This window comes from Mus pahari, chromosome 10 (genome assembly GCF_900095145.1).
Source record: "Mus pahari chromosome 10, PAHARI_EIJ_v1.1, whole genome shotgun sequence".
Taxonomy (NCBI): Eukaryota; Metazoa; Chordata; class Mammalia; order Rodentia; family Muridae; genus Mus; species Mus pahari.
In genome coordinates this window covers 80,545,177-80,572,236 of record NC_034599.1, presented here as the reverse complement: position 1 = coordinate 80,572,236, position 27,060 = coordinate 80,545,177, and the positions used below count along the sequence as shown (strand labels likewise).

The 27,060-nt window shown below is 41.0% G+C and overlaps 1 protein-coding gene across 2 annotated transcripts in view; it reads left to right on the top strand.

Annotated features, from left to right (window-relative positions):
* The window catches only part of Ube3d (ubiquitin protein ligase E3D), a 147,200-nt gene that overhangs the window by 56,285 nt on the left and 63,855 nt on the right, over positions 1 to 27,060 (top strand). For both annotated transcript variants that reach the window (XM_021207638.1, XM_029543479.1), the window contains exon 9: positions 25,169 to 25,307. In XM_021207638.1, coding sequence (XP_021063297.1) covers positions 25,169 to 25,307 — 139 coding nt within the window. The remainder of the gene's footprint in view (positions 1 to 25,168; positions 25,308 to 27,060) is intronic.

Sequence of the window (27,060 nt, the reverse complement as noted above, 5' to 3'; positions counted from 1 at the left end):
CTAGTCCCTGATTTTGGTGGGATTGCTTCAAGTTTCTCTACATTCAGTTTGATGTTGGCTACTGGTTTGCTGTATATTGCTTTTACTACATTTAGGTAGGGGCCTTGAATTCCTGATATTTCCATGACTCTTAACATGAAAGGATGCTGAATTTTGTCAAATGCTTTTTCAGCATCAAATAAAATGATCATGTGGTTTTTTTCTTTGAATTTGCTTATGTATTGGATTACATTGATGGATTTCTGTATATTGAACCATCCCTGCATCCCTAGGATGGAGCCTGATCATGGTGAGTAATCATTTTGATATGTTCTTGGATTCGGTTGGCAAGAATTTTTTGAGTATTTTTGCATCAGCGTTCATAAGGGAGATTGGTCTGAAGTTCTCTTTCTTTCTTTGCTCTTTGTGTAGTTTAGATAGAAGCAGAATTGTGGCTTCATAGAATGAATTAGGTAATGTACCTTCTCTTTCTATTGTGTGGAATAGTTTGAAGAGTATTGGTATTAGGTCTTTAAAGTTCTGATAGAATTCTCCACTAAACCCATCTGGTCCTGTTTTTTGGGGGGTGGGTGGGGGTTAGGAGACTATGAATGTTTCTATTTCATTAGGGGTTATGGGACTGTTTAGATGGTTTATCTGATCCTGCTTTAACTTTAGCACCTTGTATATGTCTAGAAAATTGTCCATTTCATCCAGATTTTCCAATTTAGTTGAGTACAAACTTTTGTACTAGGATCTGATGATATTTTTGAATTTCCACGGTTTCAGTTGTTATGTCTTCATTTTCATTTCTGATTTTATTAATTTGGATATTTTCCTTGTGGTTAGTCTGGCTAACGGTTTGTCTATCTTGTTTATTTTCTCAAAGAATCAGCTCCTGGTTTTGTTAATTCTTTGTATAATTCTTTTTGTTTCTAATTGGTTGATTTCATCCCTGAGTTTGATTATTTCCTGCCATCTACTCCTCTTGAGCGTATTTGATTCTTTTTGTTCTAGAGCTTTCAGGTGTGCTGCCAAGCTACTAGTAAGTTCTCTCCAGTTTCTTTTTTTGAGGCACTTAGAGCTATGAGTTTTCCTCTTACCACTGCTTTCATTGTGTCCCATAAGTTGTGGTATGATGTGTCTTCACTTTCATTAAATTCTAAAAAGTCTTTAACTTCTTACTTTATTTCTTCCTTGACCAAGTTATCATTGAGTAGAGCGGTTTTCAGTTTCCACTTGTATGTGTGTTTTCCATTGTTTTTGTTGGAATTTAAGACTAGCCTTAGTCCATGGTGATCTGATAGAGTATTTCAATCTTCTTGTATCTGTTGAGGCCAGTTTTGTGGCCAATTATATAGTCAATTTTGGAGACAGTACTATGAGGTGCTCAGAAGAAATTATGTTCCTTTGCTTTAGGGTGAAATATTCTGTAAATATATGTTAGATCCATTTGGTTCATAAATTCTGTTAGTTTCACTGTGTCTCTGTTTAGTTTCTGTTTCCATGATCTGTCCGTTGCTCAGAGTGGGGTGTTAGCCTCACACTATTATTGTGTGGGGTATGATGTGTGCTATGAACTTTTTAGTAAAGTTTCTTTTATGAATGTGGTTGCCCTTGTATTTGGAGCACAGATGTTCAGAACTGAGAGTTCATCTTGATAGATTTTTCCTTTGATCAGTATGAAGTGTCCTTCCTATGCTTTTTGATAACTTTTGGTTGAAAGTCAATTTTATTTGATATAGAATGGCTACTCTAGGTTATTTCTTGGGACCATTTGCTTGGAAAATTGTATTCCAACCTTTTATTCTGAGGTAATGTCTGTCTTTGTAACTGAGGTGTGTTTCCTGTATGCAGCATAATTCTGGGTCCTGTTTACATATTCACTCTGTTAGTCTATGTCTTTTTATTGGGGAATTGAGTCCATAGATGTTAAGAGATATTAAGGAAAATGATTGTTACTCCTTGTTATTTTGTTGTTAGAAGTGGAATTATGTCTCTGTGTCTGTCTTCTTTTGGGTTTGTTGAAAGATTACTTTCTTGCTTTTTCTAGGGTGTAGTTTCCCTCCTTGTGTTTGTGTTTTCCATGTATTGGATTTGTGGAAAGATATTGTGTAAATTTGGTTTTGTCATGGAATATCTTGTTTTCTTCGTCTATAGTAATTGAGAGTTTTGCAGGATATAGTAGTCTGGGTTGGCATTTGTGTTCTCTTAGGAACTTTTTTTGTGTCTGCTCAGGAACTTCTAGCTTTCATAGTCTCTGGTGAGAAGTTTGGTGTACTTCTGATAGGTCTGCCTTTATATGTTACTTGACCTTTTTCCCCTACTGCTTTTTATATTCTTTATTTAGTGCATTTGGTGTTTTGATTATTATGTGACAGGAGGTATTTCTTTTCTAGTCCAGTCTATTTGGAGTTCTGTAGGCTTCTTGTATGTTCATGGGCATCTCTTTCTTTAGGTTAGGGAAGTTTTCTTCTATAATTTTGTTGAAGATATTTACTGGCCCTTTAAGTTGGTAATCTTCATTCTCTTTTATACCTATTATCCTTAGGTTTGGTCTTCTCATTGTGTCCTGGATTTTGGGTCAGGAGCTTCTTGCATTTTCTTTGACTGTTGTGTCAGTGTTTTCTAAGGTATCTTCTGCACCTGAGATTCTCTCTTCTATCTCTTGTATTCTGTTGGTGATGCTTGCATCTATGACTCCTGATCTATTTCCTAGGTTTTCTAACTCCAGAGTTGTCTCCCATTGTGATTTCTTTATTGTTTCTCTTTCCATTTTTAGATCATGGATGGTCTTGTTCATTTCCTTTGCCTGTTTTATTGTGTTTTCCTGTAATTATTTAAGAGATTTTTTTGTTTCCTCTTTAAGGGCTTCTAGCTGTTTACCTATNTTCTNCTGTATTTCTTTAAGGGAGTTATTTGTGTCCTTCTTAAAGTCCTCTATCATTGTCTTGAGAAATGACTGTAGATCCAGGTCTTGCTTTTCCAGAGTGATGGTGTATCCAGGACTTGCTATGGTGGGAGAATTGGGTTCTGATTATACCAAGTAACCTTGGTTTCTGTTGCTTGTCTCCCACCATCTGATTATCTCTGGTGTTTCCTGCCCTCCCTATATCTGACTGGAGCCTGTCCTTTCTGTAATCCTCCTCAGAGTCCAGCTGTCTGTGATTCTGTGATCCTGAGATTGTGGGTGTGTCAGAGTTCCTGGGAGTCGAGCTGCCTCTGAGAACCTGATATCCTGGTGTGACCAAGCTACTTGGATCCTGTGATCCTGTGTCCTCTGGGGGCTGTGGGATTGGCTGCCAAGTTTATGCCCAAGGTAAACCAGGGCAGACTGGAAGGAACCCAAGCCACTGGTCAGGCAGAGTTCCTATGTCCCTGGATCCTGCTGGTCCCAGTTTCTCCTGGTGGTGTTGGAACAGATATTGTGTTCTACTCAGCCTCTGATCCTAAGATCCTGGGTGTGCTAGAGCACCTGGGAGTGGATCCTTCTCTGGGGACTATGGGACTGGCCGCAGAGTTCATGCCCAAGGTAATCTGGTGCAGACTGGAAGGCTCATATTGCCAATTTAATATTTTGCTTCCAGAAATAGCATTTTCTTAATTAATAGTGTGATTGAGAATTGATTTTAATTATTTTTAAAAATTTGTATTCATGTCCTTAGATCACTGTTGGCAAAATCTATACTGGGAAACTACTGGAAAAAGAAAACTCCTTTAAAGTTAATTTTAAAATTGCATTTATTTATTTATTTATTTATTTATTTATTTATTTATTCAGGAGGAGGTTCATGTATGAGGACAGTATATAGAAGGACTTAGTTCTCTCCTTCTATCACATCGGTTTTGGTGATGAGACGCAGGTCATCGGGCATGGCAGCAAGCACCTTTCCCCTCTGAACCACCTCACTGTCCCCAAACTAATTTAAGCATGGGAAATAAAATGTGGAGAAAAGGAGAACCTCTAGATTGAAATCAAGAAAAAGAACTCACCAACGTGTCCTAATATGTAAACTTTATTACTTACACTCAATTTAAATGAACTAAAGTTACAGTAGTTAAGAGCAAGGGCATGTTTGATGAGACTGAATAATTATTGTTAGCCTTTTAGGTACAGTAATTGCTCTAGTCTGGTTTGTATTGCTTTTATAAACACTGTGACCAAAATCAATATAGAGAAGGAAGGCTTTCATCTTCCAGTTTCTAGTCCGTTATTAAGAAAAGCCAAGGCAGGAACCTGAACCAGAAACCATGGAGGAGTGCTGCTTTCTGTCCTGTTCTCTGCTCCTGTCCAGCCAGCTTCTCTATGTAGCCTAGGCCTACCAGACAGTGAGTGGTTCTGCGTATAGTAGGACAGGCCCTCCTCCACTGATAAGCGATCAAGAAAATGCCCCCACAGGCATATCCAGGGGGTGGTCTGATGTAGCAGGTCCTCAGTGGAGGGTCCCTCTTTCTACATGGATCCAGTTGACAACAGATACCCATCACAATCATAGTATAGGATATTTTCAAATGCTTCTCTTTTAAATTATGATATAGTTCATTGTTTACATATTGCTACATTTTACATGACTGTGTTCCCCCAATGGTCTGTGTGTCCCCGAGCGGCACTATGAAGAGATTTAGTGGGTCCTTTTGTAAGTGGGGTCTAGTGAGAGGTCTTTGGTGTACTTTGAAGGGGACTCTGGGGCTCCCGTCTGTCATTCAGCTTCTTGGCTCACTATGTAAGTGCTTTGCTTGCCCATGCAGTCTTGCTAGAGGCCAAAGGCCATGGAGCCATGTGGTTTTGGAACCTTTAGAACCATGAGCTAAAGTAAATCTTTTCTCTTTAATGAATTCATGAATGAATTTGTTATAGGGATGGATAAAAGGGAATGAGTTTAGAGTAAGTTGGGTAATAGATATGATAGTATTTGTGGAATTTGATTTTAAAAAAATATCTTGGGCCTAAGTGTTACAGCTGAAAGAATCGCCTGGGAACTATAGTAGTTAATGCTGGGTAACAGGGGCGTTTATTGTACTGTGTTTTCTAGTTTTGTGTGTGCTTAAAATTTTTGATAACATGTTTTTGACAATTTAGCTAAATGATTTTTATTAAGAAACAGGCTATTTCAGTGCATGGGGAATGTGGTATTATTCCATTGGCACCCCCAAGAGGTGGCTTGGATTCAGCCTCAGTGCTCAGTTCTTTAACTGGATATAGACTATGTGCAATGTTTTTGAAAAGGTGTGGATTATTTGCATATGAATGATTTTGGTAATAACAACCTTCCTTTTGTGCTTTCTTAATGTGTCATTTGATATTCAAAACCAAAGCCAAAATGCTCTGGAGCTCAAATAATATTAGCCCTGTAGTCATTTTCTGGTTGTGATAAGGTTCATTTGTGTTCACAGTTTGAGGGAACATTCCGTCACAACAGTAGGAGCTTCGGGCAGCTGGTTCACATCGTGTGCACAGTTTAGAAGCAGAGAGTGGATTCCGCTCCTGCTTGGCTAGATGTCTACTTTGTATTCAGTCCAGGAAAGCCATCAGGTGGTGCTGCATAGTGTGGGAGGATCTGTCCACCTCTGTGAAATTATTCAAGATAACCCCTTACAGGAGTCCCGTAGGCTTGTCTCGTTGGTGAGTCTAGAACTCATCATACATATTAACCACCACTCTAGCTGCACAGCTAGGAGGCCGAGCTCTCAAAAGTGTGTTGGAAAATGCTCGGGAGTGAGAGGATTGGAGTTCTAGGAGGTGGTATGCCTGTCGTGTAGACTCTTGGATTTCAGTTATAAAAGTAAACCTAATAAGATCTTATTTCACAGTGTTATTATTACTAAGATTAAATGACGCGATCCATGTGAAGGAAAGAGTGGATAGTGTAAATGGTACCATGTAAAATTTCATGTTTCATCACTGGGTCCTGGTCAGCTTCTTTTAGTAGAAATAAACAGTCTAAGTTAAAGGAAAAAAATAAAGCAAACAAACAAGCAAACAAAAACAACAAAATGAACAAACAAACAAAAAACCATGACCGAGGAGAAAGAATCACCGAGCTCATGGACTCAGTGTTGGAGACATGGGGAAGGGTTAGTGCAGGGGAAATCAGGGCAGGGTGTTAATGTAGGTTTCTAAAGGGCTCGAGTCTTGAAGATTAGGCTGTTCTGTGTATACAGAACTTCCTCACAGGTGCAAAGGCCAGATAGCCCCATATTGGGAGTGTTACCAAGAGGATAGAATGCCAGTTTCTACTCTGAGTCTATCTTTGAGTTCTTGTACATTTCCCAGGGCTAGCTTAGACAGTAGCAGTTAGTGGCACAAAGGTCAAACGAACATTGCTCCTGGTGTGATGGAGCAATAATCACAGATGTTGACCCCAAACTGGCCTAGTTACTAACTACTAAGTATATAAAATGTTATCCCCAGCCTTCAGATGTTTTAATATAAGATTTGTTTGTGGCCATCCTCTCACCTTTGAATATATAGTGTCAGTTTAGATCCTCCCGCATCAGTAAGAGACATGATAGAGTGTGAACACCTATGTTCACTTTATTCTCCCTGATTTAATTTCCAATCTTGGGGACCTTTCCTGTGTAGAATTTAATTCTCTAGGGTAGAGTCAAAATGTGTTGAAATGACCTCCTAGGTAAAGGAAAGGGCTCTGAGGATAGAGTGCGATTAGGTTATTGATGTATCAGAACCTTAATGCTATTTAAACAGCGTAGTGGGTGCGTTGTGTGTACTTTGTGTATTTAAAATTGAGATTTCTGTTTGAACAGTGTGTTTCTCTAGGTGTTCTTCATGGTGACTTATCATAATAGACTGCTTTAAATCATTTGAAATCGCAAGACATACGAATTTTAACAATAACTTCCCCAAGGCTAGAGAAGTCAGCAGGAGCACAAACTGCTAGGTAGACATTTTTTATTTTTTCAAATTCATATGCAAGTGTAAAACTTTTACGAGGCTGTTTTAATAAGGCCCTTTGGGACTTAGGGTTATTTATCTGAGCTCTTATTAAAAATGAAAACTTTTCTATGTTTAGCCCCAGAAAGCAAAACTGATCCTAACAGTATTGTGAGCTGGAAGAAAGCAGTTGTCTACAGACTGACTGTAAGAGAAAGGCAGGCAATTCTGGGCTACTGTCTTCAGCGCCAACATTATGATAATAGGGTGGTGACAGCAGGGCTTCATCTCAAAGCCTGCTTTAATGAACAAAGTCGAGCTCTATTGTATTTGTAATTAGGGTTTGACAGGAGTTATTTAATGACTTCCAGCCCTGGATCAGAGCTCGATGGATCCCTCTGTCAGAGTCCACTTGCCCTAGGACTGTGTTGCTAGTTCAAGGTCTGTGAGCCCCTCTCATTTATGGTCCCCCGGCTGAGACAGCACAGGCAAGTGGCTGTTTCTGAGATTCATATCAGACTCTCTCTTCGTGATGCAGCTGGAGAGCTGGGGTGACTGCAGGAAGCAGTTTGTGCTCCTGAAACATGTTCCGTTTGACGAGTCTGGGTCTTGCAGAAAATCTATTTGTAGACAGACTGGAGAGCTAAGGTTATAAATTATCTGTAGTTCAGTAGAGCTGTATAGAGGGGAGACCTTTGAGAGGAGAGGGCACATTAGAAAGTCAGGATCAAGATCTATTACAGACTCAAAGAGCTTTATCTAGGTCAGTTTAGCTTGGTTCTGTCCAGTGAGTTGGCAGGGGTGAGAAGGCAGATGGATAAATAGAAAGAATGGATAGAATAGGCTGTGTGTATGTATGGCTTAGCGGAGTGTACATACTTAGAAGGCATGAGAGCATAATGTGTGCACACAAACACAGGTAAACCATGGAAAGGTTGGGTCAAAAGGTGGACATTCAGGAGAAGTTAAATAATCATTACTGGTTATTTACATGTTGGGAAAGGTTTCTATGTTCCTGAGTAAAAATAGATAACTTGATGACAAGTTTGGAAAGCTGTATATAGTGATTCGAAATGAAAGCTATATGCCACAGAGCATTTGAGCTGGTTCTTAAACATTTAGGCTTGCTATTACTGAGGTGAAACACCATGATCAAATCAACTCGGGGAGGAAAGGGTTGATTTGGCTTATACTTCCATATCATTGTTGATCATTGAAGGAAGTCAGGACAGGAACTCAAACAGGACAGGATCCTGGAGATGGGGGCTGATGCAGAGGCTATGGGGGGGGGGGTCTGCTTACTGGCTTTTTCTCCATGGTTTGCTCAGCCTTTCTTGTAGAATACAGGACCACCAGCTCAGACATGGCACCACCCACAATGGGCTGTGTCCTCTCTTATCAGTCACTAATTAAGAAAATGCCCCACTGGCTTGCCTATGATCTGGTCTTATGGAGGCATTTTCTCAGTTGAGGCTCTTTCCTCTCAGCTGACTTTAGCTTGTATCAAGTTGACATAAAAACATTCCAGCATAATTGACCCTTAACAACCTGACACACAAACACATAACCATTAAGCCACAACCCTTCCTTTCTCATTCATCCTCAAAGTTTCACATTAAAAAAATAAATGAAAGTGCCAAAGTCTTTACAAGTTTAAACACAAACGTTGTCTCTTTAAACATATCAAGTCTCTTTTGAAATCCAAATTCTTCATTAAACTCCAATTTATCTCTCTCTCTCTCTCTCTCTCTCTCTCTCTCTCTCTCACACACACACACACACACACACACACACACACTTTTAAATTTGTTTAACTGTGGACTCCTGTAACATCAAAAATAAATTACCTTCTTACTAGAAGAGTCAAGAACCAGGGCCAAGTTACAATCAAATAAAGCTAAACTAAACTCCTAACAGTGTTAAAACCACAGTGTCCAATGTCTGGGACTCACTGACAATCTTCTGGGTCCTCCAGGGGACTTGGATCACTTCTGTGGTTTTGCTGTCTATAGCACACACACACAGCTTGCCTTCTGAGTTCTGGCTGGCACCAATCCACAGCTGCTGCTGTTCTTGGTAGTTGTCTTGCAGTACTGGCCTTTCCAAAGTGCTGGGGTCGTCGGCTGCACTTTTCATCAGTAGCCTCTCCTAGGCCCTCTTCATGGTGCCAGGCTTCAACTTCCTGCCTGCATGACCCCTTCAATCCTGGGCCTTCAACTGACACTGACGCTGCACCTTCCCCAATGGCCTCTCCTGGCCTCTCACAGAGCCAAGCCCCAGCTTCTCTCCACGACCCCTTCTCGACTTCCAGAGCAGCGTCACCTGGGTGACTTTTACACTTCCGAGTTGGGCTGCCAGCGTGAAGTACAGTCTTGGTTGCCTCTGGAACACAGCGTCTGTGTCCTGGTGACTCTCAGAAATCACTTCCCAGAAGATTTCACCTCAAGGATGCTGGCCTTTTCTTAATCACTGCTAACTTTTTAGCTCCAGCGGATCAACATCAATTGTTCCAGTACAAAGGTTTTATGTTAGTGGTTCTGGTCTCTTGTTAATTGCAGCTGATTGATTCTTCAGCCCCAGCTGAAAACACCACAGAGTCTTTATACAAAAAGCCAGGTAATGTCTTTGCTTCTCTCTGAAATGTCACAAACCAGGCCTCCAACGTCTGCACCGCGCTCAGCATTCTTATCCTTCAAGGCTGACAGAATAGCTCACTGAGCTCTCAACACTAATGGCTTTTGTAGCCCAAAGTTCCACAGTCCTCCCCCAAACACTACCCTGTTTTGTCACAGCAATGCTCTACTCCTGATACCAACTTGTCTTAGGACTACTTTTACCAAAGCAAAACTTGGCAAGATAAGGGCATACTTGGCTTATACTTCCTCATTACTCTTCAACATCAAAGAAGTCAGGACAGGAATGCAAACTGGGCAGGAACCTAGAGGCAGGGACCGATACAGAGACCTTGGAGGGGTGCTGCATACTAGCTTGCTCAGCCTGATTTTTTTTTATAGAACCCAGGACCACCAGCCAAGGGGTAGCACCACCCACAGTGGGCTGGGTCCTACCCTATCAATCACTAATTAAGAAAATGCACTACAGGCTTGCCTACAGCCCGATCTCATGCGAGCATTTTCTCAGTTGAAGTTCCCTCCTCTTAGATGATTTTTAGCTTGGGTTAAGTTGACATAAAACTAGCCAGCACATTACCTCAAGGGTTAAACTCAGACGTCATTGGAGACTATATCTCACTGAATAGAGCCTGGGACTATTTGAACAGAATGAAAATGCGTTTGATATGGTGAGGTGGAGGGAAGGGAATAAAATATAAGCAGCTGGAAGGGGACACGGAGGGCCTCAGATGGCTGAGCATCCGAAGGACACAAAGGACAGGTTCCAAGAGAGATGATGTGGCAGAAGTGTTGGCTGAAGGTCACACAGAGAGGCAGTGCAGGTATGAAAAATTAAACAGGTTGGAAAATGCCAACCTGAACTTGGAGTTAAGAACTTCTCATCTGAAAGGGTCTCCCAGCAGTTAGAGATCGGAGGAAGCTGGTTGTATCCTTGATTTTAACTCTTCAAGTTGAGCAGCTGTTTTAGCAGTTGAGTTGCTAGGCAGTGTCAGGAATAGAATATTTTAATTTTGGAGAAACCCAACTGTTAAAACAGCTGTTGAGTCTGTAAGACCTAAGCACGCTGTGATTAGGTTGCAGGTCCTATTGGATCTACACTCCAGGCTGGTTGGCCATTCATATGGTTTGACTAGAAACAGTGAGTACAGGAGTGGATGCTAAGTGGAGGGTCCAGTGCTGGGCACTGGAAGTCTTTCCAATGAAGCCACATTCACTGCTTTCTTCCAGTAAAGGCCAAGGGTGTTAGCTTTCATCGAGCTCTTCGTAATTGAAATTGCACGGATACTGTGCCCTGTGTGTTGGGGATAAGAGTGTTTCTTTTTTCTTAGCAATTAAAAAGAAATGTCTTCCTGGTTCTGTGGATATGTCCTTATCCTTCCTTTAATAATAGTTCCATATCTGCTTAGGTCAGAGTAAGCAGTTGTTTGTATCATTTATTTTCCTTTTTCCCTTATGTGAGAAAAGCATCTTATGAATATACAATCTTAAAATTTGTTCATGAATAAACAATATGTTATGACTATACAACCTTCAAATTTGTTCATTCACGTCTGGCTAAAAGTCAGTGATGCCAATGACAAAAAGACCTACAATTTTAAACTCAGGCCAGTAAGTTTGTTTGTTTGTTTGTTTGTTTTTTACTGCCCCACCCCCATGGAGTAAAATACTGATTGAGTTACTATAAGGTAAGTCATCTTATTTAAAATCAAATGACCTGAAAAAAGGCTCAACAGATAAAGGTGCTTACTAACAAGCCTTGGGACCTTAGTTCAGTGCCCAGAACCACAATGTACAAGGAGATAGAGAAATAAATAAATGTTTTTCTAAAACGTGACTAGCAGGATGGCTCAGAAGGTAGAGTACTTGTCACCAAATCTGCAAATCTTAGAGTCCTGTGATCAAACTCCCCACAGACAGCCTCTGCTAGCATGCTGACCCTCATCCTTGCATGTTCCTTTTCACACACACACACACACACACACACACACACACACACACACACGTATAGATACGTATCTATCTATCTATCTATCTATCTATCTATCTATCTATCTACACACACAGTTACATTGTTAGACAGCTTAATTTTAAGTTTACAAGAATTGCTGTTACTGGCATATGCTATTCATTATTTTGCTTTTAACTGGGGAGGAGAGGTTTGGAAACTGAGCATAAAGCCTTGTCTATAAGGAATGATTATTTTTTAATGAATCAAAACATTGTAACTATTTTCCACATCAGATTGGTCTTGAGTTTAGGAGTTTTATACTTTAAAGCACTTGCTTATTTTTACTAAAGAATCTCTATCTGTCTATCTCTACACACACACACACACACACACACACACACACACACACACATTTTGAATGCTTTTGTCAAAAACTGAACAACTGAACAAGTTGTAAGATTGAGGAGGCTTTCTTGGTTGCCTCGGTAAATCTTACTGTTTTCATTTAATTTAGGTATTTGTTTAGTTGTAAATTTAACTTTTGTTATTTTAAAAGTAATTGAGCTAGTCCCTTTGGCTTGATCTTTTGTATGTTTGGAGATATCCGGCACTATGTAACCTCAGCTGGCCTTGGCTGTCTGAGTTACAGTGTGTTCTTTTAAACCCAACTGAAACTAAATTTTTCTGACATTAGAATCGTTGTTGTTGTTGTTGTTTTAATATTAGGTAAAAACCTTCAGTGTTTTCTTATTTGAACACTCAGAAATAAGTTTTCATTGCAGTATGAGTTCAGTCAGAGGAGGGTGGTGTTCTCATGATTTTAGGTTATATTAATATTGTTGCTTGAGTAAAAAAACAAATTAGCTTTTCTAAAGTTGATAAAGTCGGGTGTGTATTCCCTTCACTTCCTTGAAGGAACTTTAAATCCTGTCCAGGTGCTGACTTTGGGAACACTGCACAGTTACACTCTGCTGTCCTCTTCAGGGATAATCATGACTTTAAGTTTCTTTTTTCATGCTATGATATGAACTGATGAGAACAGCCTCTTCAAAGTAAATGCAATGGAGAATAGTGAGAGCGAGTTAGAGCGAGAGCTGGGTTCAGTGGTGTGGCAGGGAAAAAACCAATAGCAACTGGCCTTTGAAGATTATAATAAAGTGCAAATAGGGGTTCTGAAGCCCTCCTCAACTATATTTGGTTCTTAATCCACGCAGTCTTTGAAGCATATTTACCAGTGCTGTCAGAGGTCTCTAAGCTTCGGGTAATGAGAAAGTCCCAGTTGTAAGATTGAGGAGACTTTCTTGGTTGCCTTGGTAAACCTTAATGTTTGTTTTCATTTGATTTAGGTATTCAGTTATATACAAGCCAGATTCTTAAGGAGCAATTGGTTTCCCCATTGGTAGGAATATTTTCTCTATGACAGATAACTAGGCAATTCTCTTGACTTTTCCAGCTTTTTTTTTTTTTTAAATCAGTGCTTTACTTAATCATATAAATTAGAAGATTTTTGAGTAAACTCTTTTGTTAAGTTACTCACAGCAGAAGCAGCAGCAGACGGATTTACAAGTCCCTAGTAGCATGTTGCTTTTAGGGCTTCAAACAGTTGTTAGCATAACTTTTCTCAAAAGACCCCTAAGAAGATTTACCTTAAAAATTAACTGGTAATGATTATGTCATTATTTAAGACAACAAGTACTTCTCATCCGTGTGTGTGTGTGTGTGTGTGTGTGTGTGTGAGAGTGTGAAAGCACGCTTTGGTACACATGCATATGGAAACCAGAGAACAAGCTTGGCTATTACCCATAGCATGCTGTCTGACTCTTGAGACAGGGCCATTCACTGGCTGGATTTGCTGGCAGGTGAGCCCCAGGAATCCCCCTGTCTCTACCTCCCCACCCCTGGAATTACAAGTCACAACACTATGTCTGGCATTTTTTATGTTCTGGTAGCTCAACTGGAATTTCTGTGCTGGCAGGGCAAGGGCTTTGTGAAGGACCGTTCCTCTGGTCTCGTTTCTCTCTCTAATCTCTTCCAACTAGGCATGAATCTAGAGCGTCTTAGGATTTCTATTGCTTTGGTGAAATGACCGTGACCAAAAAGCAAGTTGGAGAGAAAAGGATTTTTTTGGTTTACACTTCCATATTGCTGTTGATTATTGTAAGAAGTCAGTACGAGAACTCTTTCAGGGCAGGAGTCTGGAGGCAGGAGCAGATGCAGAAGCTCTGGAGGGGCACTGCTTACTGGCTTGCTTCACATAGCTTAGTCAGCTTTCTTTCTTTTTTTCCTTCAAACACCCCAATTACTGCCCTCCTTCTGTTCCCCCAACAGAGTCCCTTCACTCTCCCCTTATCTTCTGAAAGGGTGGGGACTTCCTGGATTCAGGGATTGGTGCTTACCCATGGATGGGTCTCAAGTTGGTGCACAAATTAAAAATGACTTAAGATATGGTTGACAGCTAGTTATAGTATATTTGTTTAGTCTGTACTCAAACTGTAGGCATATTAATAAATCAATTGAAATTTAAACACTGATTACAGATTGAATAATAGTGAACTTTTTTTTAAAAAAGTAGAATAAGTTTTATGAGGGCATCTTTTCAAAAAAGAATACCTTTTGTGGGATCTTATCCAGAATAACTCAGGACATATGGTAGCATGTCAGGATGCTGATGAAACCAAGTTGGTTCTTAGAGAATAATGGTGTAATGTGCATTATGTTGGTGAATTGTCAAAATGTCCTCCTGTCCCAGACTCCAGCATGTTTATTTCAGATACCCTCTACTACTTCCTGTCTGGGGCAGGCTGCTCCTCCCACCCAACTCTGCAATAAAACAAAAAATAGCCAGCAACTAAAGGTTTTTTTTTTCCCCAGTCCTTTGTTTTTATTACTAATTTATACTTTCATATTTTTCATCCATAATTTCCCCTCCCTCCCTAAACCTCCTGTCCCCTCCCTCCCCATCCACTCCTCCTGCTTTCCCTTCAGAAAAGGATAGGCCTCCTAGGGATATCAACCAAACTTGGCATATCAAGTTGTGATGCGATTAGGCACCTCCCTCATAATAAGGCTGGAAGAGTCAACCCAGTAGGACAAAGGTCCCCAAAGCAGGCAAAAGTACCAGTCCCCTCTTCCTCTGTTAGGAGTCCCACACTAAGACCAAGCTACGTAACTGTAACATGCAGGGGGCCCCAGCTGACCCATGCAGGCTTCCTGGTTGTCAGTTTAGTCTCAGTGAGCACCTATGAGTCCAGGTTCGTTGATTCTTTGGGTTTTCTTTTGGTGCCCTGTCTCCTACAATCTTTTCCTTCCTTACCCCCTCTTCAGCAGCATTGAACTCTGCCTAATGATTGGCTGCAGGTTTCTACATCTGTTTCAATAAGTTGCTGGATAAAGCCTCTGATGACACTTGAGCTTAACACCAATCTAATGATAGCAGAATATCATTAGAAATCATTTCATCAACTTTTTTTTCCCAGTCATGTTTGGTTCTATCCTAGGTCTCCGAGGTATCCAGCCTCTGGTTTCTAATCCCCCGTGCACTGTCAGAGGTGGACTCTTTCTTACGGCATGGATATTAAGCTGAACCAGTCATTGGTTGACTACTCCCACAATTTCTGTGCCCCCCTTTACCCAAGCACTTCATGCAAGCATGACAAATTATAGGTCAAAGGTTTTGTGGCTGGCTTAGTACCCATAGCCCTCCATAGAAGTCTTACCTGGTTATAGGGGATAGATGGTTCAGGATCTGTATTTCCCATTGCTAGGAGTACTAGCTAGGGTCACCCTCGTGGCTTTCTGGGAGTTTCTATTACATTAAGTTTCTACTTTACCCCTAAATTGTCCCCCAGTTCCAGTTGTCTCTTCCAATCCTCTCTCCCTCCCCCCATTTTCTCCCCACCTGATCCTTCCTATTCCCATCTCCACCCACTCAAAAAACAATGAGATCATGAAATTTGCAGGCAAATGAATGGAGCTAGGAAAAAAATCCTCCTGAGTGAGGTAACTTAGATCCAGAAAGACAAACATGGTATGTACTCATTTCTAAGTAGATATTAACTACAAAGAAAAGGATAATCATACTGCAATCCACAGACATAGAGAGGTTAATAACAAGGAGGACTCTGTCCGGAGCTATCCAGGATAGACTAAGGCTAGTAGGTGGCCTAGCTGGAGATGGCCCACAGCTTTTGTATGGTCTGTGATGCGTGAGATCTATGAGGCAAAATCCCAAAGAGACTTCATCTCAGGATTGCTTCTTGCTGATGTTATGTCTTTCCTGTCATTATAAATTAATATAATAATTCCTGGGCATCACCCAGCTCTATTGATCAGATTTCTTGCAGATCAACATAAAGATGAACTTTCATGAAATAATGCTGTTTAGATGGATTAATGATTCTATACAATTCCTGATTTGATTCAAATAATTTTGGGAAGAAAGTTTTAAGAGATGGCTTAGTTGTTTTGCTAGAAATATGTAATAAAGTTAGAATCAAGAATAAAATGTTCCCACTCCTTGTAATGGTAAGTAAAGTTTGTATAGTAAGAAATACAACGAGCTTTCATAATTACACTAAAAAGATAAATAGGCTTGGTACAAATTTGTGTTCAAGGAAAAACATTTAGGTACAAGGATGAAGTCACAGGTATGCACTATGGTAAAATGAGGCCTTGTAAAATTGTTGCTTTGAACTTATAATGAGCTTATAGACTGAAACACTGTTTTGAATTTACTATCAACACCCATCAGTAACTCCCATTTTATGTAACATTTTATCTCAAGTAATTTTTAAAAGACCTTTTGATATAAGAAGGTATAAAAAGGCCAGAGAAAAGAAAGAAAGTGGTTGGATGGTTTGGCTTGGGGGGCTCTGCCCCATCCATCCATCTATCCATCCATCCATCCATCCATCCATCCATCCATATGGATGTCTGTTTGTCTGTGTGTGTGTGTGAGCATGCATCAATACTTGTGGAGTGTATATGAAAGGTGGTTGGGCCCAACAAAAATGTTAATGTGTTTATGTGTGAATGAAAGTGTGAATGTGCGAATGAATGTATATGTTTTTGTGTACCTGAGTAAAAGATTTTTCATTCCTTTTCTTCCTCTCTGGCTCACAAAGAGTTAACCAGCCAGGACAGTAAGGAGCTCCTGGCTGCCTGGCCAAGGATGGGAGCCCTAGCAATAAACCCTTTACCTAATCTCCCTGCTGTTAGCAACAAATGTCTATAGATCCAGAAGCCTACAGCTTCTGGCCTCAGAGTAAATTAAAGCAAGATAGGTATATGTTATTATAGAAAGCATGGATCTCCCTGGGAAGGGGAAATAGAATAGATATAACTAAGGGTTTTAAAAACAACCTTGTCAGGTAAACTTTCCAGCTGAGGTTACTGTTGCTTCTCTGAAACTATAAAAATGTCAACAGTGAGAGAGAGAGGGTAGAGGCTTGGGGAGGATGGAGAACTCTGCTTAGGACTCTGCTGAGAACTCCAGCTGTTGCCAGCTGGCTCCGCTTCTCCAGTCTGTTTCTTCTGGGTGGTTGCAAATACATTGATGGTGTTATTTAGCTACTGCTATATGTTGTTTTCCTTGGAAGTCTCATTGGCAAGAATGCTCCATCTGGGACACCCTCAGTCAGGAACTCCTGGCAACCCCTGTTGATTTCTGCTGGGTGTCTGTTAGCCCCTGATTTGATGGTGTTGCCTTTTGTTTCTCTCTCAGCTCAGCTACTCCATCCCTTTCAGTCTGATGTTTTAAGTACCCATGATGCTCTTGTGCTTTGTCTCTACTGATTCTGTTACTCACTGCTTATTCTCCTACATTCCCTGTCTCTATATGTAATAAATGGGCTCATAGCCTGTCTCTATATGTAATAAATGGGCTCATATAGTAATTGTGGACCGTTTTCTAGACTCCTCAGGACAGATGGTTTGAAGTTGACTGTTGGAAATGCTACCAAACCCTGCCTGCTACGCAGTGTGTTTTTATCTCTGAAAAAATAAATGTTACAAATGGAAAGTTTGTAAAGATGAGAGAGCACGTATCCAAATTACCTGTCCAAAGGCAGGGATCTTTATGGAATGAGGGTTGAGAAAAGTGATTGGAGTTTAGAGGAGCTCTATTGGTTTGTACATGCGCAAATGAGCTTTCCTATAGGACTGATGATGCCTGGCAGAGGTGCCCTCAATGCCTATAAAGTCACTGGTTTTTAGAAACCACAGAAGACCAGACATTAAGAGCAGATGTAGTGGATTAGTCTACAAGGCTAACTCAAAGTTTTTCTCAGGTTCATGTGCATGAACTTGGTAGACCTGTCTCTCTCTTTTGTGTATTTGAGATTTTCTGTGACACAAAGGGTTTTGTTTTTTGATTTTGATCTAAGGGAGCAGCTGGCCTCTTTAAATAGGCTTACAATTTTATGTTCTCAGTGAGATCACTCCAATTAGGAAGTTTCAGAGAGGTTGTCTATAGACCAGATTCTCTTCAAAGTAGCTCAATTGGCAGAATGCTTACCCAGCATGCCCTGGGTCCAATCCCCAGTACCTCAGCCCTGTAAGCGCAGCACTTGTGAGGTGGTAGCAAGAAAACTGCAGTGAGTTTGGAGGCCATATAGCATGGGCTATATTGTAAGGCCCATTTCTGAGGCCCCAAACAAATAAAACTTATTAATTAATATGACAAAGGGATATATTTTGAATGCTCTAGATTGTGTTGTCGTTTTGGGTGGTTTGGGTATATTCTTATGTTCCTATCAATTGGTGTCTTGCAATAATATAATTTCTAACAAACAAAAACCTCAATTCCTGGGACTCTCCATTTCTAGGCAAGAATTAATATGCTGTTCTGAGGCTGTTCTATTGCTATATTTGTTTACATTCGTTTACCCTACTTTATGTGTGTGACTGCTGTACCTTCATGTAAGTATGTGCATGCCGTGTTCACAGATGTCAGCAGAGGGCATTGCATCCCCTACAACTAGAGTTATGGATGGTTAGGAACCACCATGTAGAGGCCCTGGGAATCAAACCTTTTGCTCTGCCAAGAGTAAGCCAGTGCTCTTAACTGCTGAGTCATCTCTCTAGCCCGTTATTACATTACTTAAAGCAGAACTGTTTCCCTTGAACATTTTTTTTTAAAGACAGTGTTTCATGTAGCCCAGGCTGGATCACTGAGAATGACCTTGATATTCTTAGCGTCTTATCTCAGAGTGCTGAGAGCGCAGGTGTAATGCTGGGCTTTTGCTGGTCTGGGGGGTCACATCAGGCATTCATGCATACAAAGCAGCACTCTGCTAGCTGAGGCCATCCTCAGGACTTCCATGGATTTTTTTGTCCTTGACAAGTTCACAGGTCTTACTAGCAGTTTGAAAAGTAGAACTTTCAAGAATCATGTACCCAAATTCTGGCTTTCAAGAGTTCTTTAGTTTAGAGAATTAGTATGATTTTTTTTAAAAAGATGTATTTATTTTATGTATGTGAGTACACTATAGCTGTACAGATGGCTGTGAGCCACCATGTGGTTGCTGGGATTTGAACTCAGGACCTTCAGAAGAGCAGTCAGTGCTCTTAACCTCTGAGCCATCTCTCCAGTCCCCAGTAGGATTTTTTTTTTTAAATCAAGGTTTTTTCTGTATTTTTTTCCAGAAAAAAATGTCATGTGGATTCTGTTCATTACTTAATAAATCATATTTAAAATTTATTAGGAAAATGCATTTACATAGTCTGTTTTTATGAGTTAGTTCTCTGTCTGTCTGTCTGTCTGTCTGTCTCTCTCTCTCTCTCTCTCTCTCTGTTTCCCTGTTTGTCTCTGTCTCTCTGCCTTTCCCTCTCCCCTTTCTCTGCTTCATCAGAGCCTCATGTAGCCCTGGCAGGGTTTGTACTCTCTGTATAGCCAAGGATGGCCTTAGGCTTCTCTTTCCCCTGCCTCTACCTTCCAACTGCTAGAGTTACAGGCTGCAGCACCTTCTAATACTCGGGATGGGATCTGTCCTGTGGCCATGCACAGACTGTATGCTTTTGAACTGAGTGTGTAGCAGTGTTAACATGACTTACCAGGAACACTGCAGCAGTCCATTTAGTTCTCTTTTACACTTCCGTGTCCTTGAGAGTAGTTCCTTCAGTTTGTTTGCTTGTACAACTTCCATATCAAACAGGTTTATATTCATGATTCTATGACTCCCTAGTGGTCCCTTGTCTAGTTGTGGTCCCTTGCCTGCCTTCTTATTTTGAGAGACTAAATCTGTGGTCTTATTATTATTATAGTTTTTCAGCTGAGTTTCTGACATCTATAGGCTTGAAAAGCATCATGTTTAGGTATCTTTTGTATGCTGTTGTCTTCAGTTCTAACATTAAAACGTCAGTATCATCTACTAACATATGAGAGATCCAAGATCTAAGTTAATATCTTTCATCTTGGTTTTCTCATATTGCTAGCACCTTTTCTTCTCAGACAATATGTTGAACAGTTTGAAGAAACTTTAATTTTTAGTGTTCAGTTCCCATACCACCCCTGCCATTCCAATTTGCATTGCATTGAATGACTTCCATGTTCTCACTCTCTATTTTCCCTGATATCGATTGGCTTATTCATTCTCAATATCACCATTTTTGTTAGAAGTGAAAGCCTGACGTTTTCTCCCCTTCCTGTTGTCTTGAAATAGACAGGCCATATAGTGAGTTCTCCTGGGAGTTTTCCTGATGCAAAGGTTTAGTAAAGTGGACAGGGTGGCCTCGGCTTGCATTTCAGACTCTCAGACTCCGGTCACCAACTGACAGTTCTGGCCTCTTAGGAAAAGCTTTTCCTTTCCTGCTTAAAAGTCAAGGAAATGGCTTTCGACTGATGTTTGGTTCCTTGCTCCCTTTGAAGTATCTTTCCTGTTGATTCCTAGTGGGGGAACGACTGATTCCCATCTAATAGTTATGATGCTTTGCAGGAAATACCAGAAGTAAAGCCTGAGTCTGCCCGTGTCTCACAACAGGCTTTGATCATTGTTGTTATCAGATGTGCACTGATGTTTGAGTCATGGGTGGGTAGGTACAAGTAACATCTCAGCTGTGTCAACATGTGTCTTAAAACCCATGTCATAACTGCTGTGTTTTAATGTAAACTAAGTTCTATGTCCCAGCATTTCCCCACTCTTCTCTGCATCTGTCCTGTCTCCTCTCCTCTCCTTTCTTCTCTCCCACACCCCCACACTGCTTCCTTAGTTGAAGAAAGAATGTAAAAATATTATGTAAAGATTTAGAGGAAAGATACCCAGAGCTCTTTTTCTCCTAAACTATCACTTTTATTTTTCAAGTAATACTGTCTTCGTCTATGAATTAATGTGATTGAAATAAGAGGTAGTTTTCAATTTTTAACATTGACAGTTGGGGCTGGTTGAATATAAGAAACCTGAGCCATCTTAAGTCTGGCTGCTTCAACTAAGTGCACAAAATGTGAGGGTAGGGGTTTGGGATACCTGAAAGTTGTTGATTGTTGATCTTTGGGGTTACAATCTTTTAGGATGGAAACAACTAAATAATATCTAGGATAGTTTTTATGGTAGAGCACAGAGTGTGGGGTCTGGGTGAGAAGGGTCATATTTGTGTTTCTTTCCTGTCACTTCCCGGCTCTAAGGTCAGGACAAAGAGTCCTGTAAGGAAAACTGCTGAATCACAGAATGTTGTAAGAGCTGGGTTGAAACCATGTAGATGTTCGTAATCACATAGAAATATGGATAGCTACTTTCCTTTGTAACTTTTGACACCATCAGTGTAAAAAATGTCCTTCCATATAAATCATGATGGTGTAACATATTATTACATAAGTATGAGTTTTGGGTTGTTTTTTTTAAGTAACCAGACTGTAGTATGCTTAGCTAGGATGACTTGCTAGTGAGTGACAAGCCAATGCTAAAGTGTTTTCATTTTTGTTTGAATGCTCTTTTTGATGGTTCACACCATAGATAGTCATTTAAAAAGTTGAAACCTGGGGCTGGAGAGATGGCTCAGTAGTTAAGAGCACTGACTACTCTTCCAGAGGTTCTGAGTTCAATTCCCAACAACCAAATAGTGGCTCACAACCATCTGTCATGGAATCCGATGCACTCTTCTGGTGTGTCTGAAGAGAGTGACATTGTACTTACTTAAAATAAATAAATAAATCTTTAAAAAAAAATGTTGAAACCTTTACTCAACATTGAAACATGCTTTTGTCTGCACCAGAATGATAGCAACATCATAAAAGTAACCTTTTTCTGGACAAGATAAAAAAGTGTGTGAAGGGGAAAAAAAAAAAAAAGACAAAGCTATTTCCCTCTAAAGAAAACAGCTAGTGGCCCACTATCCCAGTGGTCCTCAACCTTTGTGTCATGACCCTTAGGGGCTTGAATGACATTTTCATAGGATTAGAGTATTGGAAATACTGCATAAAGATATTTACATTTCAACTCATAATAGTAGCAAAATTGTAGTTACAAAGTAGCAACAGAGATAATCTTATGGTTGGGGGTCACCACAACCTGAGGAACTGTAGTGAAAGGGTCTAAGCATTAGGAAGATTGAGAACCATTGTTACACTGTTTTCTAATCTATTTTTTCATGATATATAGATATCTTGACTTAATATGAATATTTTCCCATGTGTGTCTTGTTACCTTTTTAATTCAAGCTTTGGAATACTCTATTTAATAAAGTAATATCTTGAGACAGATAGGAATAACTTCTTATAGGAGAATGAAACTGTTCTGAGCTCGCCATGCACTGCAGAGAAAAGGCTGCTGTACAGAGACAGGGATCAGCGCAATGAGTTGCAAGAGTCTGTTCCTTTCTGTGTGGAGAGGACCACCGTGTACTTAGCATCCTCAGGTACCCGTGTAGAGCTGACTTCTCTGGTTCTACCGTTTCACTCACCAACCACTCATGATTGGTGCTGGTCAATCACGTGACCCTTCTGACTGCTGGAATAAACAGTGCCTGCCAATCAGGGCTCCTCTAGGTAATGAGACAATAAATACAGTCAGCAGGCCTGCTGTCTGGATGTGTCAGGCACAGGAGAAATGATGGAAGAAACTTAAGATCTAGACTTATAAAATTTAAGCACAGATCGTAGAGAAGAGCTTACAACCATAATAAACCCAGACAACTCTTTAAATATTTATTTGTATATTTATTGTTTTCTCTTCTACTTGCAAAAATATTACTGCCAAGGAGGGGACTGGAAAATGGTGAGCCAGCAGTCCTGCCTTGAATGCGCTCTTCCTCAGAGTGCGGCAGGGCCCGGCCAATCGCTGTGCTCACTTAAGTCAGGATGCCCTTCCTGAAGGCCCATGACCAGCCTGAGTGAGGCGTTAGCTCACTAGAGAGCTCCAAGGGACACTCACAGTCTAAGGAAGTGTCCTGTGGCTTTTAATAAGATACAGGTTTGAAGCAAATATTTTCAGTATACATTAATTTTCAGAATGCAGATAGCTTCAGTGAGCCCTATTGTGGTTGTTGTAAGGTTCAAAGTGTGACTTCTGGGTGCTTAAATTTTTTTCTAAACATATTGGGGGGGGCATTTCTATTATGCCTTCAGAGGCAAAAATACTGAGTGTGGGACTAAGGATATAGCGCTCTGGTAGAGTGCTTGCTAAGTATGCACAGGCCCTGGATTTGATCCCCAGAACTGAAAAACAAAACTAAGGGTGCTGTAAAATCAGCAGCTTTAAGGCAACTGTCTAATCTTTATTTCCAAATAAGACTGCAAAGCAAGAGGAATTCATAGGTCTAATCCTAAGCCTGGAGGGGGTGAGATGGGAAGACATTCCTAGTAAGGGTACTGGCATGGCATGTGGTTGATATACACGTGTTAGTAAGTGACAGCAAACAGGGTCTCTCCAGAGAGATGGTATTGTCCACATCTAGGACAGGATTCTAGACAAGGCCTTGCCACTGTCTCCACATCGGCCTCATCTCAGACAGGGCCTCTTTCTATGTCTAGAAGTTCAAGTCCTAGAAGGAATATGAGCTTCCCAGACATAGAAGCTGCCTCTATAGTCAGAGTACATAGTTCAGTGTTACACTGGACAGGAAGTTAACTCTGTGGCTTGGGGGAGGGTATAGAGAGAGGGGTGAGAGTGAGCCCGGAGCCACTGGGCTGAAACTGTGTTTCACTTTTAGAAAAGATAGTGTTGTTATCTCTAATTCAGAGAAATGTTGAGAATGTAAAATAATGAGTAAAAGCAGAAAGAACAGAACCAATCCATATAAAATAATAATCGCCAAAGCACAGAATTCATTCAAACACTTCCTTGCTAAGTCCAGTCTTACATAGGAAAGTGAGTGCAGTCTGTTCTAGTCCCTCCAGTTGGCAGAGCTTACTCTGCCACACACATCAGAAATGGATCAGCAGAATGAATCACCTGCTTGGTGATAGAACTAAGCACGACTGAGCTGCACAATGTTCGTGCCCCTTTATGCACTCGGCCACCAATGCTCCCCAAGCTGCAGTTACCACAGATTTGTATACAATTAGATTTTTAGAGGCTAAGTTCATAGAAATGGCAAAAGAATACATATATTTATAAAGTAAATGTATGCATGCTGTGTATTTCGTATGTCATTCTCTTTAGAAGGATGGTAGATGCTCTAGTGGGCATCACACAGGAAATCCTCAAGGAAACAGAAGCAAAAGCTATACTGTTCATGTATCACCTCTCAGCCTTGTCGCCTGGGGTCTCTTGTTAATTGGAGAACTTGAAAGCCAGGAATCTAGACAAGGCCTTGCCACTGTCTCCACATCGGCCTCATCTCAGACAGGGCCTCTTTCTGTGTCTAGTGCCCGGTGCTCAGCTTCCTGCTCTGTCACATAAAAGACTTTTCAACTGGGCTCCACAGATCCCACAAAGCCGCTTCAAGGGCCCCTCTGAAGGATGAAGGGCAACATCCTGCCAGTTCAGCCTCTTCAAACGGCATCTTTGCTTTTATTTGTGTGGCAGTTGGCCTGTCGCAAGACTTTTGAACAAAAGGATCCCAACACTTTAAAAGTCTGAAAGTCACTGACCCAGACATTTCCTAAGTCCCTCTACACTCAGAATGGTTCCACATCTATAAAATGAAAGTGACGGCTCTTGCTTAGGTGGCTGAAGGGTCATCAAGGCGTTCTGTGTGAACAGAGCCCGTGGAACATGGGAGACTGCTAATGTGTTAGCCATTACTTCCCCCACCCCTCCTCCCAGCTGGTCTCACTCAAATCAGCCTGGACATCCTATGGCTCCTGTAATTTGAATATGAAGTAACTGTTTGAAAAATGAATACTCTGTCTGCTTTATGCCAGCAACAGCATAAAAATGGCTTGGACCTTTACCTTGTAAATATGAAAAAATTATTCTGTGTTTTTTTTGTGTGTGTGCATGTGAACATGTGTGTGTGTGTGTGTGTGTGTGTGTGTGTGTGTGTGTGTATGCATGTACCCATGCCAAAGCACACACTGCAGGTCACCAGAGTCAGTTTTGTCTTTTCCCCATAAGGGTCCTGAGGATCAGACTCAAGTCCTCAGATGCTGCAAAAGTGCCTTTACCCACCAAGCCATACCTTGTTTATACCTTTACCTTTGATATATTCTTCTCACATAATGAGGAGAATATATAAACACACACACACACACACACACACACACACCGTAGTTCTCCATGTCATGTTTTAAAATAATTCTGACCATGCATTTATGAAAGTTAACATATCTGTGTGTTTCAGGCTTGCTAGCTCCTGGGAAGGTGACATCAGCGTCCACCCTTTAACCCTGCCCTCTGCGACCTGTTTGGAGCTGCTGTTAATACTATCCAGGAACAATGCCTCTCTGCCTCTGTCCCTTCGCCAAATGAATGCCTTCCAGGTAAGAAACAGCTCCTTAATGAAGGGGTTTTTCAAGGATCTTGTCATTCACAGGAGATAGTCCATGGCGAGCCAGTTTCAAATGACGATTATAAGTCAGGAGCACAATGCTCTCTTCAGTGAGTGACCACATGAAGTCTCAGAAGTCAGGCATTATCTAGCACTGGCGGACCCACTGCTCTATCTCCAGGTCTTTCCCTAACCTCTGTCTTCTTTTCCTCAAGAGAAGTGGCAAGATTTGGCCAAGAGGTCCTCAACCTTCCTAATGCTGTGACAACTGCTTTCAAAGAGCTCCTCATGTGCTGTAGAGCCCCCCAAACATAGAATAATTTCATTGTTACTTTGTAACTGTAATTTTGCCACTGTTGTGAATTGTAATGAAAATATCAATTCAGGATATTTGTATGCAACCCCTACGACCCACAAGTTGAGAACCACTGCTCTAGAGCAAAGCCATTGGGTCATTTTCAGTGGCTTTACTATGGTAAGCTTGAAGCCAGATGCTGACTGGATGTTTTCGAGGGCTGGAGAATCCTTATTCTCAGGACCATTCTCTCTCCTCAGCCCCTCCCTCAGACCTTCTCCCTGCCCTGCTGCTCATGCTCATGACAGGAGTACAAGTCTTCCCTGGCAGCCAGTAAATTGTCACATGAGGTGGCAAATGGGAACCAAGGATGAGAGTTAAGTAGTGGCTTGTGCTGTGACCCTAAAGCTACTGAGTAAAACCAAGTGTATCTCTCTGGCCAACAAGAATAGAATAATACTCATAAGATCTCAGACACTGGTGGGAGAGGCACGTGCCACCAGGAAGTGAGTGCAGCTAGAGTGGGCAGTCCCTGGGAAGAGTTGCTGATTTATTCTAGGACAGTGTCAAGAGCAGGAGGTGTAACTTCGTGTTTCTCTGTCGCATGGCAAACAGGACATGGAAAATTCAGGAAATGGATCGAAAACATGTGTTCCAGTGTAATTTAATCCATATTTTCTTGGGGATCTGTTGTATCTGTTGTCTCTGTGAGTCACTTCCTTTGTCTGAACCATGGGTGCCAACACAAAGTTCAGACTCTGGCTTCTGTATGACTCTTTCTCTAGTGTTAACCAACTTCAATCCCAGACTTTTAGAGGGACCTTAAATCACACTTTTTCCTTCTGCAGGAAGGAAACTCCAGAAGGCCTCTGGTCTGCTGGAGACCAATCTGAAGCTGCATCATCTTTACTCCCCCCTTAAGACACACACACACACACACACACACACACACACACACACACACACAAGGCCTCTGGTCTGCTGGAGACCAAACTGAAGCTGCATCATCTTTACTCCCCCCCTTAAGACACACACACACACACACACACACACACACACACACACACACACACACACCATGCCTGACATTGTGAGTTGAGAGGCATAAGTGTAGGTAGAGGTGGATTCCAGGGTATCCACATATACGCTGTCATTTTGCATTAATATAAAATGTTTTATTTTTTGCGACCTTGAACCAGATATGACTTAAAATTCTGTAATCAGTCCTTGTAATGAGTAGCACAAACATTTGGTTATGACCACCTCTTTTTATGGAGAGAGGTACAACTTAGCAGACATTTCAAGGGAGCAACATTCATAGTATATTCTCTTCTGTCTCTCATGGACTATTTGAGATTTTTATATCAGGTGGTGGTCCCTACTTCTGGGATTTTATGGCATATTAGGGGAGATAGGATAGTCTTTCATGTATGACCTAAACTGAGAATAA